The sequence below is a fragment of the Aquarana catesbeiana genome, linkage group LG08 (assembly GCF_042186555.1).
Source record: "Aquarana catesbeiana isolate 2022-GZ linkage group LG08, ASM4218655v1, whole genome shotgun sequence".
In the NCBI taxonomy this organism is placed as follows: domain Eukaryota; kingdom Metazoa; phylum Chordata; class Amphibia; order Anura; family Ranidae; genus Aquarana; species Aquarana catesbeiana.
The window spans coordinates 257,058,684-257,084,750 of NC_133331.1; the positions used below are offsets into that span (position 1 = coordinate 257,058,684).

The 26,067-nt window shown below is 43.0% G+C and overlaps 1 protein-coding gene across 1 annotated transcript in view; it reads right to left on the bottom strand.

Moving 5' to 3' along the window:
• The window catches only part of OSBP (oxysterol binding protein), a 62,435-nt gene that overhangs the window by 23,484 nt on the left and 12,884 nt on the right, over positions 1 to 26,067 (bottom strand). Inside the window, exons 2-7 of the mRNA XM_073597073.1 lie at positions 11,966 to 12,174; positions 10,916 to 11,166; positions 10,476 to 10,668; positions 9,820 to 9,928; positions 6,173 to 6,224; positions 160 to 291 (exon numbers count right to left, since the gene is read on the bottom strand). Coding sequence (XP_073453174.1) covers positions 160 to 291; positions 6,173 to 6,224; positions 9,820 to 9,928; positions 10,476 to 10,668; positions 10,916 to 11,166; positions 11,966 to 12,174 — 946 coding nt within the window. The remainder of the gene's footprint in view (positions 1 to 159; positions 292 to 6,172; positions 6,225 to 9,819; positions 9,929 to 10,475; positions 10,669 to 10,915; positions 11,167 to 11,965; positions 12,175 to 26,067) is intronic.

The following is a 26,067-nucleotide window of genomic DNA, read 5'->3' on the forward strand; positions in this document are numbered from 1 at the left end:
CCTCAATACTGGCCCAAAACTCTGGCCTCAAAAATCAGAGAGAGGTGTTGGAGCAATGAAACCCCTCTTTAGAAGAAATTTGAATTTGCATACCAAGCCCTTCTATTCCCCACAGGTTTGGCAGATGTGTATGTTCATCCCCCTCCGAGCACCACTTACAGGCATCGGTATCTTGCTGAGCTCCTTTCCAATGCAATTCTTCATAACACTCCATAGGTTAAGGCTATAGTTGGGTTTATATGGAATTCTTGTGCGTCTCTCCTTTCTTGTGTCTTCTGAAGGCAGGCGGGCCTAGGATTAAAGAACAATTATTGCTAAATGAATGAACAAAAAAATACTTTAAGGATTCCTTGCTGACGGCACAACACCACCTGTACTATTTTACACAGGCCATGCACACTCCTACTACCACCACGAGGGCTCGGGCCTGATAATTGGACACCCAAGCACTGAATGCTGTAGCAGAGAGTAGTGATTGTTCAGGCACCGAATAAAAAGCAACACCAACTGCATGTAATGAACAGGTTTAATATTAGTTTATGAACAGGCTGGCCTATATGGCCAGCTGTCTTTTGCATACTGATGTGGATTCTTTGGGTGTTGGCACTGAATTTTTCATCACATGAACTTTTGCCACTAAATGATTGTAAATGAGTATATTTTCATCAATTACCTGTATTCAGCAATATTTCTAAAAATTATACCGCATTCTATATTTTGGTGTCCTTTAATCTGTAAAATGAATGCCCACAAATGCTAAATTTCAAATGCTAATTCCTAAAAACAATCCTTAAAGTGGACCTTGCACCTTCTCATGACAAGTATTACCGGATTTCCCTTTTACCTTGTGCAGGTTTGTTCAGAAAATATTATACTATCTAATCTCACATTCTCTTCCTCCAAGCCACCACTTCGCACCCTGTCCCACGCCACTATCTCTCTTTTAAGAGTCACTAGAAGCTGGGTGTCTCAACCTAGGTCTTGTACTGAGCCCTGATCAAGGGGCGCCAGATCTTGCAGACTGAGATTTGGCTCTGAAATGTTTGGTTTACAAGAGGTCTCTGTGAGATATTGCAGGACCGCTGTCCTATATGGAACCTGGTATATGTGACATGGGTATTTCTGGAAGCTGCAGAAGCCAACATATCACCCCCACCTAGACAGAGTAAGGAAGGGGGCAAATGCAAAAAAATAAAAAAATAGAAGCACATAAATAAAAAGTAAGCCAGCTTTTAATATTGTGGAGGGGGATTTAAACGCAGCATTAGGTTTTAGCTGAAAGGAACATATAAAAAACAGTTAATAAAAGTGATTGTAAAGTCTCAGTGCCGGTTCACACTGATGCGAGTTCATAACGAATGTGATGCGTCAAAAACATTCTAAATTCGCATCTCATCCATAAAGTCATTGTTTTCAATGACTGTCGTTCACATACATGCGTTGCGATTCCCCTACGAATGCGATGCGATAAAAAAAAGAGTCTTGAGCGAGTTTACAGCGTTGCGTTGCAAATTTAGCCTCCATAGACATCAATGTAAATCGTTCTGGAATCGCATTGTTGGTTCAGATATGTGCGAATTCCACCACACTACTTCTCCACAAAAAAACAGGAAGTACACAGGAAGTTAACACCTTTTTTTTTTTTTTTTTTTTTACATTATGATTCCATTGGCTAGATAATCAATCACAGCTATGACCAACTCCTGAAATTCGCGGTAAAATTGCGGCAAATTCGCGGTAAAATCGCACCTCACACAGGACAAAAAAAACAAAACAAATTCACAGCACAGCAGTGTGAACCGGCACTCAAGATTTTTCAGCTTAAAAAGGAGGATGTAAACTTCCGCTGCTGACATTTACCTATAGGTAAGTCTACCTATAGGTAAATATTTCCTAAAAAAAGTGTACCATTTAGGAGATATTTACAGTATCTCACAAAAGTGAGTACACCCCTCACATTTTTGTAAATATTTTATTATACCTTTTCATGTGACAACACTGAAGAAATGACACTTTGCTACAATGTAAAGTAGTGAGTGTACAGCTTGTATAACATTGTAAATTTGCTGTCCCCTCAAAATAACAACACACAGCCATTAATGTCTAAACTGCTGGCAACAATAGTGAGTACACCCTTTAGTGAAAATGTCCAAATTGGGCCCAATTAGCCATTTTCCCTCCCCGGTGTCATGTAACTCGTTAGTGTTACAAGGTCTCAGGTGTGAATGGGGAGCAGGTGTGTTATACTTGGTGTTATCGCTCTCACTCTCTCATACTGGTCACTGGAAGTTCAACATGGCATCTCATGGCCAAGAACTCTGAGGATCTGAAAAAAAGAATTGTTGCTCTACATAAAGATGACCCTAAGCGATAAGAAGATTGCCAAGACCCTGAAACTGAGCTGCAGCACAGTGGCCAAGACCATACAGCAGTTTAACAGGACATGTTCCACTCAGAACAGTCCTCGCCATGGTCGACCAAAGAAGTTGAGTGCACGTGCTCAGCGTCATATCCAGAGGTTGTCTTTGGGAAATAGATGTCTGAGTGCTGCCAACATTGCTGCAGAGGTTGAAGGGGTGGTGGGGGGGGGGGGGTCAGCATTGTCAGTGCTCAGACCATACACTGCACACTAGCAAGTGAAAAAAAAAAGTACAGTGCAGCGCTAAATGAAGACGGTCATAATGAACAGGACCGTATGTGTTACAGAAAAAATTAAGGTATTGAACACTCTAAATGATGTACATTCAAAAACACAAATTAATATATTGAATAAAGTCCACACTGTGAATATAATCCACAGATGAAAAACCGGGATATGATGTTAATCCAGGTGAGTGAATATCAACTTTCAGACATCAATAGGACAGGTGAGGAGAAGATAATGGGAGAAGCCACCACCAACGTAAGAGAGGCTTACCAGAGCTAATGGACTCAACAGGGCGTAAGCCCAACGAGTCAGCAAAACTTGTGGTGACAACACCCCAATAAGCAGGGACATCCACATCTGTGTAAGTTGGCAAAGGAGGATGATGACAACACTATCCCTGAGAAAACTCACAGCAAAGAAGGGAAACTCAGAGATAAGTAGATTGAATCCTTTTCATATGCTCACAGGATGCAACTATAAATGAAACAAAAGTTCCACATTGTTATGCGGCGTTACACTATGTGGAACTTTTGTTTCATTTATGGTTGACATGTTAAACTTTCAGTGACCAGTATGAGAAAAGTGAGAGCGATAACACCAAAATGAACACACCTGCTCCCCATTCACACCTGAGACTTTGTAACACTAACAAGTCACATGATACCGGGGAGGGAAAATGGCTAATTGGGCCCAATTTGGACATTTTCACTTAGGGGTGTACTCACTTTTGTTGCCAGCAGTTTAGACATTAATGGCTGTGTGTTGAGTTATTTTGAGGGGACAACAAATTTACACTGTTATACAAGCTGTGCACTCACTACTTTACATTGTAGCAAAATGTCATTTCTTCAGTGTTGTCGCATGAAAAGATAGAATAAAATATTTACAAAAATGTGAGGGGTGTACTCACTTTTGTGAGATACTGTACATTACATGCAGCCAGTGACATCACTGGCGCATGCGCTCTAAAAGAAACTGCTACGGGTGCCGTTCCTTCTGAGCACTGTGCCGTGAACGACGGCTCCCACGAGCATGTGTGGGAGTGACGTCATCACTGCTCCGACCAATCACAGAGCCGGAGCCCGCAAGCCCAGAAGCAAGACGGGTGAAAATGAAGGCAGCTGCAGTGCCGACACTGCAGCGTAGGAACAGCTTCATTTTAAAAGGGAGGGGAAGGGAAGGAGCCAGGAGCCCCTGCGGGGCATCACAGAAGGAAAAGATTTGGGCTGCTCGGTGCAAAACCCTTGCACAGAGCAGGCAAGTATAACATGTTTGTTATTTTTATTTTATAAAAAGCAAACCTTCACAATCACTTTAAGTTGTTTAAATCACTGAATATATTCCTAAATGCAAATATACCAAGTGAACAGTGGCAGTCTGACTTAGAGGTGTGGAGCCAGCACTACAAACCAATCAGCCTCTGCTGCAGTCCACATGTGAGAGGAGGATGCCATTAAATTTAGTTAACTCTGCTGTGTCTTCTCCGCAATTCTACTTTCGATCAGGTGGCCATAAGCAATCAAGTAACAGATTAACTTCAGTGAAAACACAGGTAAAATGCATCTATGACATTAAAGTGTTACTTAACCCACAACAGTAACAATCTGTCTGTATATGAAGCATAGCATACTTGTTATACTCACTGTAGAACTTAAGGGGTTAATCCTCTGCATTGTGTAAAAAGGCTGTTTTATCCTGTATGCACAGATCCTTCCCTCCCTGCTATCTGGGGAAGGCAAGCTAACACAGGCAAAGTAGCCAACCTGCACATGCTCACTTGTGTCTTTTATGCTGGAGAGAATATTTACTTGTTCTCAGAGCTAGCCAAGTCACATGATATTGGCAAGACACATGTGGGAGTGTAAAAAAGGCTGAAGTGGAAATCTCCTCCTACCTGAACTCTCAGCACTGGAGAAACTGTGCAGTTTATCACTGACCGTGGTATACAGATCAGCCAAAAATATAATAATAATATATAGTGGCAACATTTTAATGTAAAAATAAGATTTTTAAGCTGTGAGCACTGTGGGGGGGGCTCTCTCCCTCCTCACTGGCTCAAAGACAGCCGCGGGAGCCATTGGGCCCCACTGCTGTCAATCACAACCAGTGACAAGGGAGCAGGGGGCGGGGCCACACCGCACTCTGTATCTATGGACACAGAGCTGGCTTGGGAGAAAGCCTGCACGAGTGCCCTTATAGCAAGCGACTTGCTATGGTGGGCACTCGGCAGGAAGGAGGAGCCAGGAGCACCGGCGGGGGGACCACAGGTTGCTCTGTGTAAAACCATTGGACAGAGCAGGCAAGTATAACATGTTTGTTCTTTTTAAAAAATAAAATGTGATCCTTTGAAATCATTTTAAGTCTCGCCAGGCCTTAGATTCACACATTAGCCAAGAGAGCAATATCACATTCTTTGGTAAAGTTGTTGCAGAACTCTTAAAAGTGAACATTCCACTCATTGCCTCCCCCTCAACATTTTTTTTTTCTGAGAGCGGGTACCTGTCAGGCATCTAGACAAGAACTAATGAAGTTCCGCCCGCCTGCCGCCCTCCACACCCGCAATGTCCTGGCTCACATCACATGTCCCTGGAGGCTGCGGGTCCAGTCTCAAAGCGCGCATTTGTGAGCTGACTGCGAAACAGAGGAGGTCACCGCTGGCTTCCCACAGTCAAGATGGCAGCACCAGGGACAGGAAGATTGGTGAAGAATCAGCTCAGGTGAGGACAGCGCAAGACTCCTAGACTACTAAGTGTCTGTTTACTTTAAGTCAGCAGCTGAATTTTTAATTTTTGAGAAATAACCGTAGTTACTCTTGTGGAACAGTGGTTACACCTTCCTATCATCAGCCTGCAATTGGACAGTGAAGGAGCATCGGCACACTGATTAGGTCATCTCTTTGTTCACTTCTAACTTCAGCACATTTGCATGCAGCCCACCTGATTGGCTTCCATTACTGCCCCTTCCTCTCAGTAATGCTGTATAGCGAAGAAAAATAGCCAATACCAAGTCAGATTTCGATACTTACACTAGTAGCATTAAAAGTGCTCAATTGGATTAATTTGTCTTTTGTATCTGCTTGGAGTTTAGCCTTCAGAAGGAACCTGTCAGATGGGAAATACTGGATCTGCCACTTCTGAACTGTATTTGCACGTGCAACATCAAGGACGGTCAGTGAACAAATATGTGGTCTAGCAGCTCTAATTTCACTGGCTGCATGCTTTCTTTGGGTCATCTACTAATTTTGTGACAAGGCAAAGGATAAGTACGTTAGCAACAAACCTAGCACTTTTACAAATATCGGTGGCAATATCACCCCTCATTTATATCCTGCTTTGTTGCCTTGAACTTTGAGACCACATTTTACAAACTGGCCTGCTTTCTGATACAAGCTCTATGTGCCTGTCTAGGCGCTTTCCTTGTGATGCCTGAAACACAACACAACCACGATCAGAGCTGCACAGCAAAAGTAAAAATAGCAGAAAATATCAAGAGACACAGACTTTGATTAAAAGTTGCCACATTTACCTGCTCCTCCAGGATGTCGCAGCTCGCTGCACTTATGTTGCTACCAGATCGCCTGTGAGGACAAAATTATTTATAATTGTCACGTTTCTTCTATATCGTCATATTTTAACTACAGCCTGTTACAGGGAATTAAGCAACAGGAGTGAGACTCCCTGGCAGTGGGGAGCAGATTACTCTACAGAGCTCTTCTCCAAAACACATAAAAAGGTCCTATACTTGGCTCACTATTTTATTAAAATGCTTCCTTATTATAGAATTGTATTATTCAACTTCTTGCAGAGGTAAAAAAAAAAATTATATATTTTTCACTGTACACAAGTCACTAGGACACAGTAAAAAGGGAGCTTTTCCTAACGGGCATTAAAACTTAAGGATCTAACTTTTACAATCCAAAAGGTTTTGGCTGGGGTTTCACTTTAGATCCTCCTTTCTGAAAGGATGAAAGGATGGATTCACACATTGACAAGAAAGTATAACTCCAACCAAAGACAAGATAAAACTATTAATAGATGAAAAAAAATAATACCAGCTTTTTCTGCAATATTCTGCTTCGGAACAGAGATTTCCACTGCAGTAAGCCTATGTTTAGCCAAAACTAAAAACAGAAGACTCAGCACAAAGGGACACGTTACAGTTATGAGTCCCTTGTCCACTTTCTGACGCTTTCAGTAGAAATATTGACGTGTTAAAGTGAAACTTACTTTTTGGGAATTTAGTTCAGCTTCAATATGAAAAAGAAGAAACCGCCCTATGTAAAAAAGGAAGCTTTTTGGTCTCGAGGCCACCTTATTCTAATGCCAAGCAAGAAAAGACTACAAAAATTGGTAAAGTCACTGAACATCAGAGTGCCTCTTTGGGCATCAAGAAGGAATTTTTCCCCTCGCTGGAGCAAATTGGACCATGCTTTGATGTGTTTTTTTTTTTGCCTTTCTCTGGACCAACTGTGAGTATGGGATTGTGCATAGAAGATTGTATGATCCCCCCCCCCCCGTTGAACTAGATCAGGGATATGCAATTAGCGGACCTCCAGCTGTTGCAAAACTACAAGTCCCATCATGCCTCTGCCTCTGGGTGTCATGCTTGTGGCTGTCAGAGTCTTGCTATGCCTCATGGGACTAGTAGTTTTGCAACAGCTGGAGGTCTGCTAATTGCATATCCCTGAACTAGAAGGACTTGTTTCTTTTTTCAACCAGACTAACCATGTAACAAAAAAAAGTTGCCAGCTCAGAAATGCACATGTAATGGCCACCAGGGAGGCAACCTTGCAAGTCTTGCAAAGGAAAGTCTCCAATCAGCTCAAAGGAATATGGGGGGGGTTTAAAGTGCAGAGAGCACCAGGTTGAGATCCCAAGTTGACACAGGAGGTTGAATTGGGGATTTATATGAGCAACTCCCTGAAGAAAAGCTGATAAGAGATTGCAACAAATTGGTTCAGCTGGTTTCTGAACCTGGAGGTGAAGTCGTCCACATCTAGTTTTCCCCACCTTTGACAGTTTTTGAAAGATTGTTGCATTGGTGCTTTAGAGCTTTAGAAAGCACACCTGCCAACTCAAGGAATGTGGATGACCTGAGAGAGCTGGAATGTGAGTTTCCACCTAGGACTCTCCAGAAGGGGAGTCCAGTGATGTGGAGTCAACCTGATGGCTCTAAGTTTCAGAATGTTGATGAAGAGTTTAATTCCTATGGGGACCAGGTACCCTGGACAGTTAGGGAGCTGTACACTACATAGCAGTCTGCAAGACTGGCATTCGTTGTCATCACCTTCCAGGGCATGTGCAGAGATGACTTTCCAAATTTTTGGGCAGAATTGGAAAGCCAGAACATTCAAGAAGTGAACTTAGAGGTGCCATTTTGTGTGGGCCCCTAGAGAAGCAACACTCCCTTAAGGAAAGAAAACTTTGGCCTGGGCTGTGTCCAAGATTAGATCCAAGTACTCCAGACAGTTTGAGGGCTGAAGGGTAGACTTTTAAAAGTTTGAAGGAACTGGGGTGTTCTCAGCCTCCTAGGCTGACAAGATTGTGGCTGAGAGATGCTTTAGTAAGGGACGGTAGGAGATCCAGAATCAGGGCAAGCACTTTGCTGAACACTTGGGGTGCAGGGGATGAGGCCAAATTGTAGTGTTAGAAATTTTAAAAAGAGTTGGATCCCACAGTAAAAATACAGAAAAAAAAAGTGTTGATGTGAAGGGAAATGGGGGAAGTGGAAATAGGCATCTTGTATATGTCTACTGATGTCAAAAATTCCCCTTGCCTGAAAGAAGCAAGGACTGGTCACCTGAAAATTTGGATGTTCCCATTTGGTTCTGGGACTGTGAATAGGTTTGAATAGTAACATTCACACTGTTCTTCTGAAGGAACTGGTACAACCACTCCACCATCTAATGGTCTGGGAACCACAAATATGGATCATAGCCCTGGACTTGTATAGCATCTTGTGACTAACTACACATGTTGCACTAAGTGCGAAGGGCAGGATCATGTGTCCAAAGCAAACAAGCATTTTACAGGCCTGCCCCATATAGTGGATACAGTAACCAAGGTACACACTGAGGGTAACAGATCTGGAAACTGCTAGATAGCCCAGGGCAGTAAGCAATCAGACCTTGACAGAAGCTTGAGTAAAAATTAAAAGGTTAGACAAAGACAAAATTCTCCAAAGAACAGGTCCATCACCTAAGGACACATGCAGAAAAGTGGAGTCTCACGGGTTATATGGTGCACTCTGGGGGCGGCACCAATAAGTTTTTTAGCCAATGTCCATTCACCTGAAGGTAGCTGCATATAATTCATGATCTAAGAACATGTGTCCTTGTGTCCTATACAACGCAATTAAGTTAAGAGGGCCCTTTTACCGTCCTGCATGCTGCATCTTTGGTGCACCTTTCAAAAGCATACTAAAAATGCATCTCTCCATTGAAATTAATAGAAAACACAAAAAAAAGGCACTACAGTTGTGTTTTCGGTGCGCTTTTTGAGGCCACGCGTCCATTTTTCTTAGGTGCATGTTGGGAGTCCGGGAACCAGAAAAGTGCCATAAATTATATAGGAGCAGTGTGAAAGGGCCCTAAATCTGTATCTAATAGTGGAGAATGTCTGCACTGTACAGAACACAACTGGGCAATGCTTTGGAAGATGGAGTTAAAGTATTTGTTACCCCCAACATTTAATATTCCTGATATGTGCCTGCTGTATCATGTACTTGTATGCAAAAGTATCCTGTTCTCTTTGTATCGCTTCCTTTCTGTGAAATCCCTGGTGTTCCTGACAGTTCCTCTGCTTTCCCATTAAAAGCTGACCACACCAAGCAGGAGAGCACACCTTGGTCAGTCCTCTAGCTATGCTTGGAACTTAGCCTGCTCTCCTCCAATGATCAGACTTGTCCTGACACCCCCTACAGCAGCACAGCCTTTCACTGGGAAAGCTAGGTATGCTGTTGATTTTCCTGCCCCCAGCTCTTATGCAGCTGGGAACAGAGGAAACATGAACACTTACAAAAAAAACCTATAAAGACATTTTTTCTATATCTATACTTAGATGTTTTGCCTTTCATTTCAGTTTTAAACTGAATGGGTTTGTTATACAAAGTGATAATTTACAGTCACTTTAAGCTTTACGTTTGCTAGAGCCTCTCAACTTTTCCGTACTTACTTGTGCCCCAAACCATCCTGGGAAGGACTGCTGATGATTTCCGGAGCATCAAAGAACTCATTCTCATCATCTTCATCACTGAGGTCTCCTTTCCCTGTCCCGCAGGGGTCTAGGAGAACACAAAATAGAAACTATCACACATCCACCTAGCTGCAAAACATTCCCATTCCAGGACATCAGTCATCTCTCCAGTTCTTCAGACACACTACCCTCTGAATAGGATTCACCCCATGTTGTCAGTCACTGGTCCAGTTCCTCAGACACACTACCCTCTGAATAGGATTCACCCCATGTTGTCAGTCACTGGTCCAGTTCCTCAGACACACTACCCTCTGAATAGGATTCACCCCATGTTGTCAGTCACTGGTCCAGTTCCTCAGACACACCACCCTCTGAATAGGATTCACCCCATGTTGTCAATCACTGGTCCAGTTCCTCAGACACACCACCCTCTGAATAGGATTCACCTCATGTTGTCAATCACTGGTCCAGTTCCTCAGACACACTACCCTCTGAATAGGATTCACCCCATGTTGTCAATCACTGGTCCAGTTCCTCAGACACACTACCCTCTGAGCTGGACTCGCTTCATGTTCTCAAAGCACCTCCAACTGCAAAGGCAATCTACAAGCTGTCCATAGAAGCCCTGCTGTTACCTTTAGGGACCCCAGTGCGACTCTCAGCTGGCAGTACAGTGGCCCCCCGGAATGCCCGTTCCAGGTGGTTGTGTTGCTTTGCCAACTGCTCTAGCGTCTCCTCCAGGCGCAGCCGCTGATCTCGCTCATATTGCAGAGCTCTCTGCCAGCGCTTACTGTGGCTCTCTGCAAGCGTCATAAAGTCTCTGCAGGCCTATGAAGAAAAATGAAAACACAGTTACCTTATTTACCAATCTACATTCTATGGTCACTTTGAAAGCAGTTTGGCACAGAGGTCTTCAAATGTGTAAAGTTGACTGGGAATTGGGGTAGAGTTTACAGGTCCTATACAAGAACACGATCATGCATCCCTCATGGAAACATCAAAAACCCATGATCCACGTCCCTTATTCATGACACCTCACTATGTGAACAAAGCCCAATACTTCTAAATCACTCACGTTTATCATGGCATTAGAGGTGATCCGGAAGAGCGTCGCTCGCTCGTTGACCTGCTTGATCTTGTCCGAACTGTCTTGAGGAAGGCGAAGACTCTCCAGCTCACTCAGAGAGCGCTGCAAAGCTGTGCCGTGCTTTGCAATAAGATCATTGCACGTGCCCAGATCTTCCACCTTCCCTGACAGAGCCCGAAGTGTGCTGTGAATCTCTGCCTTGTCCGCCTGAGAACTAGGGTTCTCATCACCAGAATCATCTGTCAGAATCGAGGGCAGGCATTAGGTTATAAGGTAAAAACAAATGAAAAGCAGAAAAGCGTACAAAAGAGAACCAGTCACAGTTGATATTTGGTTTCTGCCAGGGAACATTATTGGATAATAATCTTAATCTCCACTCCTGAAGAACTATAGCAGCACTTTTTTAGAATTAGAAGCAGAGGAAGACAGAGCAATAAAATAAAATAAAAAATCTTATCTTATTTGTCATCTCTCTAACCATCAGAGAAAAAACCATCACTTTCTATTCTGCTTATTCTGTCCTGCCAACAGTACTTGAAGCGAGGAGAAATCTCCAAAACTGGAACACAGAAAGCATGACTGCGTTTCTAACCCTTCAACTATCTGTACACAACTAACAAAGTGTAATCACAGTCCAGGTTTTACTGAATTTTCAATAATTTATTTGGACTAAGCCGGTCCAAACTAATAGTGTTCTACATGTCTTGGCAATCAAAGGGCTGATGACTGATCGTCAAGGCTCAGCATGACAGCCTGGAATTTAGCATTACCAGAAGAAAAAGGTGAGAAGTGACAGAAGTGACCTTTACACACGCTCTTCTATAAGTGACAGCTGGTACAGGGAACTTCTCCCCATATTGCTGTCACACAGAGGCTCTGATCACCGAGACACTGCAGGATCGAGAACATGTTACATGTTCCACCCTAAAAACAGGCAGAACATATAAAAGGTTCCTGAAACCGAACTTATCTGTTAACTTCATAACTTTCTGACTGCAATGGTCTGTAAAGGAGATCTATGTTGGCGTTTCACCTCACCTGACTCCGCCTGCATCTTCACCGCCCGCGCCTTAGCCAGTTCTAAAGCGGTGATCCACCTCTGGCGCTCCACTTCTGAGCTGGCTTTTAGATGGTAGGTCTGGGCTCCCCCATTCGAGATCACAAAGTTACAGGAGTCCTCTACCGAAATGTTGGCCGTGGCGAGGTTGATTGTGCCACGGCATGTGTGACGCATCTCTGCCTTTGATCTGTAAAAGAAAACAAACCGGGAAATGTTTCAATCTAGCTGTACATGCTAACATCTGACTGAAGAGTCTTCTTTATATTCCATCAAAACTATACAACGTGAATGCCTTCCTAGACAATCTAATTTTTATTGAAGCACTACTATGCACTATAAAGTTGTCAGTCAGACTCGGGAGAAACTCTACCTAAACCAGGATTTGTCATTTTTTTTTTAGGTGAAGTAGAGCAGGGCTTGACAAATTTGCTTTGAACCTAGGAGTCAGCTAAAACAGTTATGAGCCAGGCTTTTTTTTTAACAAAGCTTTTTTGCTATATTGTGCTGCATTATTTTAACTGACAATTGCGTGGTCATGCAACACTGTGCACAAATGAAATTTATATCATTTACTTCACACAAATAGAGCTTTTTTGGGGGGCATTTGATCACCACTGGGTTTTTTATTTTTTGCAATATAATTATATATATATGATCCAAAACACAAGGCCAAGTCGAACTGTCATTGGCTACAGTGAAGGTTCTGGAGTGGCCCCGATGGGTTTTACTTCCTCTTTTGCTACCCGCAAGGCCTGCAAATTAAAAGCATAAAGGGCTAGTATGCATCGCATACTAGCCCATTATGTGACACTTACCTGCAAACGAAGTCCGCGTCCATTTGCGCCCCTCTTCCTGCCGGGGCCGCGGACTCCGGCTCTGTGACTGGCCGGAGTCGCATGTGCGTGGGAGCCGTCAGTCACGGCACGATGGTCCATTTCTTCACAGCGCATGCGCCGATGACAACATCGGCGCACTTCAAGTGAAATATCTCCTAAACGGCGCACGTTTAGGAGATATTTCCACTACCTATAGGTAAGCCTTATTCTAGGCTTACCAATAGGTAAAAGACACTTATAAAAGGGTTTAAACCAGTTTAAAGACTGGGGTAAACTTTTGATCAGGGTCATTTGGCTAGTTTCTGTTGTCATTATGATTTAAAAAGAGTAAACAGTTGATTAATAATAAATGGCTTCAGCCAAACACTAAGCACAAGTGAAAGAAAAGTTTTTGTGTTATCATTCATATTCTCTGAAAAATGACCAAGAAATCATAAATTATGAGATAGAATATATATATACTTTTTTTTACTTTGCTATAAAATATATCCCATAAAAAAAAAAAAAAAAAAAAATGTCATTATAGCGGGACTGTTTTAGTACGTTGGACATTCTAAACACTGGCTAACTGACATCAACAGTGACACTAATACAGTGATCAGGGCTAATAAAATGCATTACCACTGTACTAATGACACTGGGTAGGAAAGGGTTAACATTGGGGCAATCAAAGGGTTACCTGTGTGTCTAGGGAGTGTAATGTAACTGCACTATGTACTGTTTTGCTTTATAGGGAGACAAAATACAGCACATCTCCGTTGTCAGTAAAGAGATCCATGTAGTTTACAATGTTTCTCAACTCTAGTCCTCAAGTACCCCCAACTGGCCAGGTTTTCAGGATTTCCCTCAGATGAAATGGCTGTGGTAATTACTAATGCAGTGAAATTGATCAATCACCTGTGCAATAATATAATAACAATGGAAAGCCTGAAAAGCTGACCAGTTGGGGGTACTTGAGGACTAGAGTTGAGAAACATTGGATTTACAACACAGATCTCTCATCTGTCATTCATTCCAACGATTGGCAGGACCCAGTGTTCGGCATGTAAGGGAGCCGGTGAGACTGCATCCAGGTGGACAGGCGTGCCCCTAAGCTGAAATGCAGAAACACCTGGTGTCAACAGTGAATGGGCTAACAAAAGCCCAGGCGCCAGGATGCAATTTCTAGTCGCCATGGTGACCTGGCACCTGGGACTTGTCTAGCCCTGAAGTAGAGCATGGTTCAGTCTTCTAACGTGCCTTGACTGCTGTACCGTGCCTCGTCTGGGAGATGTCCCCTTCCTGTCATAGACCAAGGTTGATTTCTTTCGCCAACCTATTACTGTCACCAAGTGAGAAGCTTAGGCAACATTATGAAGAGTGCACTAGTAAGCAAAAACACTGTTAGATGTGAATCTCCCATGGCAATATAAGGTGTGCAACCAAAGCCAACAGATACGTTACAAAAAGGAAGTCTCTACCGGAAATCTGTTACAATTGCCGTCTGATTTGGAAAAAGGGAGGAGGCCAGGTACAAAGTATATAGTGTAAAGTACAGAAAGGTCACAATTGTTCATAGTCAGTTCTGAAGCCCAAGTGTCAGCATGGGAGCCAAGCTATCTGCATTTTTAGAAAGAGAAACGCAGTGGCTGTTTACACCTCTCTCACAAGGGATCTCATTTAGACCTTTTACACATGAAGGTCAGTTTCATGAAGAGCAGTGTGTAAACATTTACATTGCATTTGTAACACTTGTAGGCTCCAACGGAAAATGGGCTGGGTGGGATCCAGCAGTGGTGCTGAAGCCTACTCAAAGCTCATTTAGAGTTTGTTCACATAGGAGATAGTAAACAAAGGCCGTTGGACACATACCGCTGCAAAATGATACCTCCTGTTGCATTCGGTGGGCAATTCCGCCGCTGAACAAGACCTATTCAAGTAAATGGGGCTGCACCGCGGACTTTTCAGGTTTAAAACAGGCAAGCGAGTGGGCACTTCCCACCCCCCCCCCCGTCAACCACCCTCTGGAAACTGATACACTGTGTGAAAAATAAAGGATGGCAATTTTGTTTGGGGACAGCATCGCATGACCGCGTAATTGTCAGTTAAAGCGACGCAGTGCCGTATCGCAAAAAATGGCCTGGTCAGGAAGTGGGTAAATCCTTCTGGGACTGAAGTGGTTAATTGAATCCTGGTGTGTTTTACCTCTGTGTAGGAGCTTCTTGTGATAAAGACTGATCACTGTTGATCTCTCTCCTTGTGCAGGGGGACTAGTCCTGTCTCCGCCCCCTCCTGTAGCGGGTGGAGCCTGCTGACAGCTTTGCTGTTGCACCGACCATGTCCAACACAGTGATTACATCACCACTTTTCTACATGGTATATATGTGTGTGTGTATGTGTATATATATATATATATATATATACATATATACACACATATATATATACACATATACACACACATACATACACACACACAGACTCCCCGAAATAAATAATCGATTAACCAACAACTAATCGATTATGAAAATAGTTGCTATTGAATATTTCAATATTTTCATAATCGATTAATCAGCCAGCCGATTAGTTGGCCTGCATACAGAATACATTAATTGTTTAATTAATTATCAGGAAATATAGTGCAGCACACATACAGCTCAGTACATCTTCCACACATCAGTAAGTGCCTGAGAACTTGTGAATGTGTGAGGAGCAATGCCTCATGGGACATGTAGTCCTCCTGGACAGGAAGTGAGTGGTTCTAAAGGCAGAAGTTTTCTTTACCTTGCTATAGGGACACTATATATACTATGCTTTGCAGCTTGCTAATGGGGCACTCTGAAGGCAGGAGGAGCCGAAAGCGTTGGTGGGGGACCCCAGAAGAGGAGAATCGGGGCTGCTCTGTGCAAAACCATTACAGAGCAGGTAAGTATAACATGCTTGTTGTTTTAAAAAAATCACTTTAAAGACTATGTGCAGTGAAGATCAGCATCTGAACCCAGAGAAGGTAGAGGCTGATAGACTGGAGGTAATAGAAGGCATTACAATTACATTTAAAAGTAAATTTTTACCAGTATTGTGCATTATATTTAACAAAGCATGCTGCTGCTACTAAACGTCTTAGGCCTGGTTCACACCTATGCATTATTTGGTGCTTTTTGCAGAAACGCACTACAGTTCATTCAACATGGTTTCCTATGGGACACATTCACGCTTTTTTCAGCTGCTATGTATTTGGAAAGGGTCAAGGACTTTTTTCGACGCAAAACGGTGCTTATTTGGTTCAACAGACTTCAATGGAGAAGCTGCAGAAAAGCATGTAGTGCACTTTTTGCAGCGGTTTGGGTTTTTTACTCCGCCCAAAAGCAAATTGGCCAAAAAAAATAAATAAATAAAAGCATAAAAAATGCATCCGATTAATCGAAAAAAATTGTCCAACTAATTGATTATGGAAATAATCGTTAGTTGCAGCCCTAAAAATATATTATTTTAAGTTTTTGTTCCTAGAGTTCAGCTTTAGGCTGCACTGGGGCAGGCAGGCGTTGATGGTAAAACATTTTAGGGGTGCTATTCGTCCGCTAGCAGGACGCTTTTAACCCCCACTAGTGGCCAAATAAAGGGTTAAATGCGCCCGTGCAGGGGCTTCAGCAGCGGTGCCCATTCATTTCAAGAGGAAGGAGCGGCTCCTCCACCACCCCAAAGATGCTGCTTGCAGGACTTTTTTTTAACGTCCTGCCAGCGCAGCGCCCCAGTATGAAAGCCCTCAGGCTTTCACACTGACTGCAGGGGAGGCGTTTTTCAGGCGCTTTACAGGCGCTATTTTTAGCCCAAAAGCGCCTGAAAAATGCCTTCAGTGTGAAAGGGGTCTTAAAGTAAACCGATCATGAAAAATATAGATTGGCTGCTTTAGCTCCTTCTGAAAAATCTTAGACTCCTGGCCGTTAATCTGACCAATTGGCTCACTGAAAAAGTCAGAACTTCTTATCTGCACACTTGTTTCAGATCACAGGAAGATTGACACAATAACCAAAAAATTATGTCCATGTTTCTAACAAAGATTGAACAATTAAGTTCCCAGTAGATTGCTGAGGGTTGGTATTGGGGTTACAGCCGTGTGTTCTGCTCAGTGGCGTCTGAAAAATTGCCTATGCAGAGCTCCTTATATCTGTCAATCACTGAACTAGTTTTCGGTCAGTTCATGAATAAGACGAAGTATTAGTGGAGAAGAGGAAGGAGGTCATGCAATGCAATCAAGTCTGGAGGGAGGAGGAAGGAGCTACAACGATATATACTTCACTCTGTATACAACAGTAATAAAGAGAAGGAGAATACTTTAATCATGGCTTCCCTGCAATCAAATTATTCTGCTAATGTCTCTCCTACTGTGCAGTACCTGCTAACTTTTTAAAGCTGAATTCCAGGAATTAAGCCACTTTGTAAAAAGTCAAGGCACACTATGTATTAAGTCCAAGGAGGTGCAGGACATCTCCTGAACTTATCTGTAATATTAATATATGATAGGTTAAGGGGCAGTAAGAGAAGAGCAGCTATGCCTGCCCCTCCGCTCTGCTGCCCATTCAGAGAAGCCTTTGTATTTTGTGAAGGAGTTCACATAATACAAAGGCTTCTGTGATTGGGCAGGAGGAGGGGTAGGCATAGAAGCTGCACTGACTAATGTTGAAGATGCTTAGAACTGAAAGTGATACTAAAGTCTCAGTTTTTTTCATTTAAAAATAACAAGCATGTTACACTTGCCTGCTCTGTGCAGTTGGTTTTGCACAGAACAGCCCCGGTCCTCCTCTTCTCGGGTCCCTCTTCCACGTTCCTGGCCCCTCCCTCCTGTTGAGTGCCCCCACAGCAAGCAGCTTGCTATAGGAGCACCTGAGCTGCTGCTTTGTGCGTCCATTCAGACACGGAGCCGTGATTCGGCCCCGTCCCCTCTTATTGGCTCACTGACTGACAGCAGCTGGAGCCAATGGCGCTGCGCTGCTGTCTCAGCCAATCAGGAGGGAGAGTCCCAGGCAGCCAAGTCTCTCTTGCAACATCGCTGGACAGAGATGGGGCTCGGCTAAGTATCAGGGGGACTGAGGGAGGCTGCTGCAAACAGAAGGTTTTTAATGCATAGAATGCCTGGAAATTAGCTTTAACCACTTCCCGCCCAAGGTACGTCATATGATGTCCTTGACTTTGGCCAGGTATATCTGAATGATGTCTGCAGCTACAGGCATCATTCAGATACCGTCTTTTTCAGCCGGCAATTCACCAACACCATCAGAAAGATCATATACCTGTTCCGCCGCTTGATCGTTCTTACAGGTGGCGAGAGGGGATGTCCCTCCCCCCTCCCGTGCTTCTACCGATTCACCGCTTCCATCTATGAGTCGGGGAACGGATTCGCCGGCCCCAGATGTTTACCATAGAGATTTCCCGCAGACCAGATGGTCGTCGGAGTCTCTACGATCGTTTGGAGATCGGGCGCGATGTTATGAAGTCACGCTCGGCCTCTGCATTCAAACAAATGGCACCGCCTCGGTTGGGAAGCCGAGATGGTTTATTTTTTTTTTTTATTTCAGGCTTCCCAGCCTAGAGGTGAGATGTGGGGTCTTATTGACCTCATATCTCACTGTAAAGAGAACCGAGCATGCCATATTCCTATTACAAGGGATGTTTAAAAAAAGTGTCAAACTAAAAAAAGAAAAGTAAAATTAACAAAACAAAAAATAAATAAATGTAAAGCGGCCCTGTCCCCGTGTGCTCGCATGCAGAAGCGAACGCATACGCAAGTCCCGCCCACATATGAAAACGGTGTTCAAACCACACATGTGAGGTATCACCGCAAACGTTAGAGCGAGAGCAATAATTCTAGCATTAGACCTCCTCTCTAACTCAAAACATGTAACCAGTAAAGAATTTTAAAAGCATCGCCTATGGGGATTTTTAAGTACCGAAGCGTGCAATTTTGAAGCGCGACACGTTAGGGATCTATTTACTCGGCGTAACTTCATCTTTCGCATTATGCAAAAAAATTGGGATAACTTTAATTTTTTTTTAAAGCATGTTTTTTTTCCAAAAACAAGATGTTCGAAAAATTGCTACGCAAATACCACGCAAGATAAAAAGTTGCAACGACCGCCATTGTTTTCTCTAGGGTCTTTGCTTAAAAAAACAAATAATGTTTGGGGGTTCTAATTTTCTAGCAAAAAAATGATGAATTTTACATGTAGGAGAGAAATGTCAGAATTGGCCTGGATGGGAAGTGGTTAAAACCACATGCTTACCAGCCCATGAAGCCCAGTATTGTTTTCCTTACACCCGATTCTTAGGAGGGTTCCTCTGTGCCACCATCTTGCATTTGGGAGCCGTCTGTCACTACCGTGTAATTCCCAGCCGCCCCCACTATGCATGCATGAGATCACAGCCTACCTGCATGAAGACTATTCTGAAGCCTCCTGGTATGTGTAACATGTAACCCAGGAGGCTGCATGCAGGATAGAGGGTCTGAGGGTTATGTTATCCTTTCCTAGGTGGGGACTGATGAAGTGGGAGCACCTACAGAAACAGGTACTTGTTCCTCATCCCATATACAAAAAAAAAAAATACAATACAAAATTGGGAATCAGGCAAAATTTCTTTCCTTTAGCCCAGAACACTGCATAATGTATGGCCTGCCTTAGAGAAGATTTAATCTCGGTTTTCTTTCCCTCCATACAGAAAGTAATGGGAATCTCCCCAATAGGACAGAGAAAGCAAAAATAAATAAAATCTATGTATTATGAGCAAAAAAGTCAATTTCCAGAGGTAAAGTTAGTTTTAAAGTGGTTGTAAATGCAAAAGGTTTTTTATCGTAATGCATTCTATGCATTAAGATAAAAAGCCTGGGTGCAGCAACCCCTCTTAGCCAACCTAATACTTACCTGAGCCCCATCTCTATCCAGCGATGTCGCACGAGAGACTCGGCTGTCTGCGACTCTCCCTCCTCATTGGCTGACACAGCAGCGAAGCGCAATTGGCTCCCACTGTCAAAGTCAACAAGCCAATGAGCAGAGAGAGGGGGCAGGGTTGAACCACAGGTCCGTGTCTGCGGCTCGGCTCAGGTGCACCCAATGCAAGCTGCTTGCTGTGGGGGCACTCGCCACGAGGGAGGAACCAGGAGTGCCAAAGAGGGACCCGAGAAGAGGAGGATCTGGGCTGCAACTGCACAGGGCAGGCAAGTATAACATGTTTAAAAATAACAAACAAAAAAAAGACTTTAGTATCACTTTAAGGGTTACATTTCTACTTTTCTGGGTACATAAGTGTATAGGTAAGGAGTAGGGACAGTATAAAGGAAGTATTATTTGTGACGGGCATTAGAAAATCCAGTTCCGTTTTTTTAGGGAGCCTATAAATAGCATACTGGTTTCCTGGATTGCATCACTGGTTGATCGATGGATCTGACGTGTTGCTTAGACGTTCTTTTTAAAGCAGTGTACCTTTCTCACTGATGAGCTATGCAGATGTTTGCGAACACAAGCAGGCACTAGGCTAATGAAGGGTTAAAAGGCATCAGGTGAGGTCAATGGGCTGTCGCTGTCTCCTGTATTGATGACGGCTGTCATGGGTGTCTCACTGTGTCAGTCAGAGATTTCTCCTAAATGATAACAGCAGGCAATCCAACTATGACTCTGCACAACGTGCCAAGACTTTGCATCGACCAGGAGCTTGAATACTTCTACGCTGGCTGTACGGCGAATGACAACCTGCTCAGGTCTGCTTTCTAAAGACAGATCCACTCAACGACCAAGCCTATTTTTCAAACTTGTTGCTTACAAGTTAAAATCAGGTTTTTTTTTTTTGCTAGAAAATTACTTAGAGCCCCCAAACATTATTTATTTATTTATATATATATATATATATATATATATATATATATATATATATATATATATATATATTTATTCTTTTCAGACACCCTAAAAAATAAAAAGGCGGTCGTTGCAATACTTTATGTCACACTGTATTTGCGCAACGGTTTTACAAACGCTTTTTTTTGGAAAATACACTTTAAAAAAAAAAGAAAAAAAAAGACAACAATAAAGTTAGCCTAATTTTTTTCATATTGTGAAAGGTAATGTTATGCCGAGTAAATTGATACCCAACATGTCACGCTTCAAAATTGTGCCCGCTTGTGGAATGGCGACAAACTTTAACACTTAAAAATCTTCATAGGCGACGTTTAAATTTTTTTTCAGATTACCAGTTTTGACAGAGGAGGTCTAGTGCTAGAATTATTGCTCTCGCTCTAAGAACCGCAGCGATAGCTCATGTGTGGTTTGAACACTGTTTACATATGCGAGCGTGACTTATAATGCATTCACTTTTGCGCAGGACCACGGCGGGATGGGACGCTTTAAATTTCTTTCATTATTATTTATTTTACCACTGCCCCTTTAAAAAAAAAAAAATTGGATCACTTTTATTCCTATTACAAAGAATGTAAATAGCCCTTGTAATAGAAAAAAAGCATGACAGGATCTCCCGCCGTTTAAGAAAATACCGGGGTTATGGCAGCTATTTGCTGCCATAACGCCGGTATTTAACATCAAAGTACCGACATATAACGACGGTAGGCGGTCAGGAAGTGGTTAAAGGAAATGTCAAATACAGCCGGCGAGGAAGCAGCAAATCAAATAACGTGCTCTGCGTCTCTTATGGACACACAGATCCAGCTCAGGAGCGAGCCTGCACGAGCGCCCCCAGAGGGGGGAGAAGCCCGGAGTGCTGGCAGAGAACCCGAGAAGAGGAGAATCAGGGCTGCTCTGTGCAAACTAAACGCATTGACGTTGTGTTTGTAAACGTACATTTTTTTTCTTTAAAAAATAACAATCACATTAAGCATCTCTTCTCCAGGGAGAATAGCCATTTTTCAGCGCTGTCACACTTTGAATGACAATTGCGCGGTCATGCAACACCCATATGAAATCTATCATTTTCTTCACACAAATGGAGCTTTTATTTTGGTGGTATTTAATCACTTCTGGGTTTTGTTTTTTTGTTTGTTTTTTGTTTTTCTGTCAGTAAATCTTGTAAATAAGTAATTTTTCTCCTTCACTGATGGGCGCTGATGAGGTGGCACTTATGGGCACTGATGAGGCAGCACTAGAATGCCGCACTTATGGATACTATGTGGCACTGAAAGGCGGCACTGGTGGGTGGCACTGATGGGCACTGATGAGGCAGCACTAATATGCCGCACTTATGGATACTATGTGGCACTAAAAGGCGGCACTGGTGGGTGGCACTGATGGGCACTGATGAGGCAGCACTAATATGCCGCACTTATGGATACTATGTGGCACTGAAAGGCGGCACTGGTGGGTGGCACTGATGGGCACAGATAGGCATTGATGGGCAGCAGTGATAGCCAGCACTGACTGGCATCACTAATGGGTACTGATTGCTGGCACAGGTGGGCACACTGCTGGCACTGGTGGGGGCTTTATTGTAATCAGGGCACTGATTATCAGTGCCCTGATTACATGCCTAGATGTCCTCTGTGAGGAGATACCGCTGATTGGCTCTCCTCTCCTCACACTCTGTTAGTTGAGGCGAGGAGAGCTGATTACTGGCATCTCCGTGTTTACATGTGACCGGCTGTGATTGGACACAGCCATTCACATGGTTAAAGAGCCGCAGCTCTTTACAGAGATCGGGGTCACACAGTGTCCTAGCAACACGGCGCAAGAGCGGTCGTTCTGGGCGCCTTCATATGACGTCCACACAGAACGAGAGCCGCACCGCCGTCATTTGAAGGTGGGATGGCGGCAAGCTGTTAACCCCTTCGCGTCTAAGGGAAAAACAAATCTTAATGCCTAAGCACAATGTTGCAACTTTGACATGACTTAGTAAAACCATACATCTCATCGCAATTACTTTGTGTATCCAAGTGGTTTATGCCGCATTTTTTTTAGGACAAATTGGGCTTTCATTCGATGATAAATGGCAAGGGGTTTTTTTTTTTTTTTTTTTTTTTTTAATTATCAAAAGGAAAACTGGGCCAAAGTAGTAAAAAATATATATATTTTTTAAATTTAGCTGTATATTTCTACTACCATAACCTTCCACCAAAGAACAACCCAAAATAAATTCTCCTGCAGCGATACCACATATGTCAGTTGTTGTTTGTACCCATAGTACAGCCTAAAAACAATAGTGCGCATATTGCTTTTTTTTTTTTAGCCTACCTAAAACACACCGACACTGATACCCATTTAAAAAAAAAAAAAAAAAAAAAAAACCTGTCCAAAAAAAATACAAACACTAACCCTGGCACTGATCCAGATCAAACCTTGAGCTAGGTATTTTTTATCATTATTTAAAAAAAAAAAAAATCTCTGCAAAGAGATAGAGAGAGTCTATGTATATCTCTCTCTCCCCTTCATTCACAGAGAGAGAAAACACGAGGGCGGGCTTCAATGTGACTGATCACTATGATAGCCAATCAGAGGCTATCACAGTGATCAGGTGACCCGAAATTGGGCGAGACCCCCGGTCTCTGTGCTGGGAGAGCGCTCCTAGCACAAAAGGGAGATGCGCAAATATGCGGCCCCACGAAAAAAAGCCCAGTCCAGGGAGGCCGCATATTTACGTATGCTCGGCGTGAAGGGGTTAATGTTTGTAGTCGTTCCCTGTATTGGAAATCCTTCAGGACTCTTATTAGCTTTGTTGCCCCTCTCTGAACGCTATGTTCATCACTACCTTTCTTGATGAGCCAACAGCGATCACCAATTCTTGCGCGTAAAGCACGTATAGTGCGACCCCCATATAAAAGGCCGCAAGGACACTGTAAAACATATATAACAAAATCTGTAGAGCATGTGATGAATTGTTTGATTATATAACTTTTACCTATATTAGTGGTAATCTTATTACTGCCACGAGTTGTCAATTGACAGGTCAGGCACTGAAAAATGCCTGTCCTGTTGTCAAAGTATAATCCAATGTCTAGGGGGGCTCTGGTGGACTTATTTATCATTTTGCTTGGTGCCAATATATTTTTCATAGTCCGTGCTCTTCTGAGGGTTACTTGGGGAGCTTCTGGTAACTCAGGGGCCAGACGCTGATCTAATAATAAAATATTATAATTTTTTTTTTATTATTCTGGAGACTGACTTGAACTTGTCATTAACCACTTCCGCACCGCCGCACGCCGATATATGTCCTCTCTTTGAAAAGGAATATCGTTGTTATGGCAGCAGCTAGCTGCCATAACCCCGGTATCCTCTTCTTTAGCAGGCGGTCCGGTTTCTGATAACAGTGGTCTCTGCGGCGGATTCGCCACGAGATCACACTTATCGGCAGCAGAAGAGGACCCCTCCTCCCAGTGCCCTCCGCAGCTTACAGGAGCTGTCTGTAGCGGCAGAGGCGATCGGATCCTTCTCCTTCCTGGGTATGGAAAGGAGAGAGGGGAAGAAGGCCCCCACCCGTCTCCATACCATTGCAGGGCGGAAGCTAGGTAAAAACGTCACTTCCGCCCATAGCTCTTAAAGGGCCATTTTTTTAAATGACAATTTTTATTTTTTTTTTATTGCATTTTAGTGTAAATATGAGATCTGAGGTCTTTTTGACCCCAGATCTCATATTTAAGAGGTCCTGTCATGCTTTTTTTCTATTACAAGGGATGTTTACATTCCTTGTAATAGGAATAAAAGTGGCACAATTTTTTTTAAAAGAACAGTGTAAAATTTCCAATAGAAAATGTGTGATAGGACCTTGTTGTCGGAAATTCCGACCGTGTGTGGGCTCCATCACACATTTTTCATAGGAATTTCTGACACACAAAGTTTGAGAGCAGGCTATAAAATTTTCCGACGACAAAATCCAATCGGTTAAATTCCGATCGTGTGTACACAAATCCGACGCACAAAGTGCCACGCATGCTCAGAATAAATTAAGAGACGAAAGCTATTGGCTACTGCCCCGTTTATAGTCCCGACGTACGTGTTTTCTGTCACCGTGTTCAGAATGATCGGATTTTCCTACAAATTTGTGTGACCGTGTGTATGCAAGACAAGTTTGAGCCAACATCCGTCGGAAAAAATCCTAGGATTTTGTTGTCAGAATGTCCAATCAATGTCCGACCGTGTGTACAGGGCATTAGTGTTCAAACCACACATGTGAGGTATCGCAACGATCGGTAGAGCGAGAGCAATAATTCTAGCCCTAGACCTCCTCTGTACCTCAACACATGCAACCTGTAGAATTTATGAAATGTCGCCTATGGAGATTTTTAAGGGTAAAAGTTTGTTGCCATTTCACGAGCGGGCGCAATTTTGAAGCGTGACATGTTGGGTATCAATTTACTCTGCGTAACATTATCTTTCACAATATAAAAAAAAAAAAATTGGTATGACTTTACGGTTGTCTTATTTTTTAATTTAATTTTAATTCCACAAAAAAAAAAGTGCGTTTGTAAGACCGCTGCGCAAATACAGTGTGACAGAAAGTATTGCAACGACCGCCATTTTATTCTCTAGGGTGTTCGAAAAAAAAAAAGTATAATGTTTGGGGATTCTAAGTAATTTTCTAGCAAAAAAAAACTGTTTTTAACTTGTAAAACAACAAATCTCAGAAAGAGGCTCGGTCCTTAAGTGGTTAAAGGTTGACACGAATCTGATTGTATGGTTGTCATTCAATTCAGCTGGAATTTTCTTTTTGGAAGGGGGATTCATGTGGGACAAGAAAGAGTCTTGAACTAGCTCCTGTGGATATCTCTCTGCCACTCTGATCTCTCCCACTATCAGCATGTTCCTTGAACAGCAGCACGCTTGCTGGGCTCCTTCGGCTGCTTCTTTTTCCCTAGATCTGAGCTCTGCTGTACAGGGACTGCATAAGGGCGGGTACCAGGTCACAAAAAAAAAAAAAAATACATTTATTATGATGTTAATGGAGAACTGTGTTGCTTTGTATTGTTAATATCCGCTTGATATTCAGGAATATAACCTCAGAGTCACCAACAATCTGTCCCTCTGCACACTGGATACTAACAGGGCCAACCAGCTATGACTGCAGGAATGTGTCCCCCAAAACTTCAAGAACAAATCTAGGAAAGATGGACGACAGACCTCATAACTGGAGTCCTCAAAAAATCTAAAGGAGTCAGTGCATACCTCCGATATATCACTTTTAGGTGGTCTGTTCTCCTAGGGCAGAAAAACTGCCGCTCCCTGCTTTCTCGCAGAGAACTGCCTGTTTTTACCTTTCAGCTGCAGTCATGGTGTGGACAA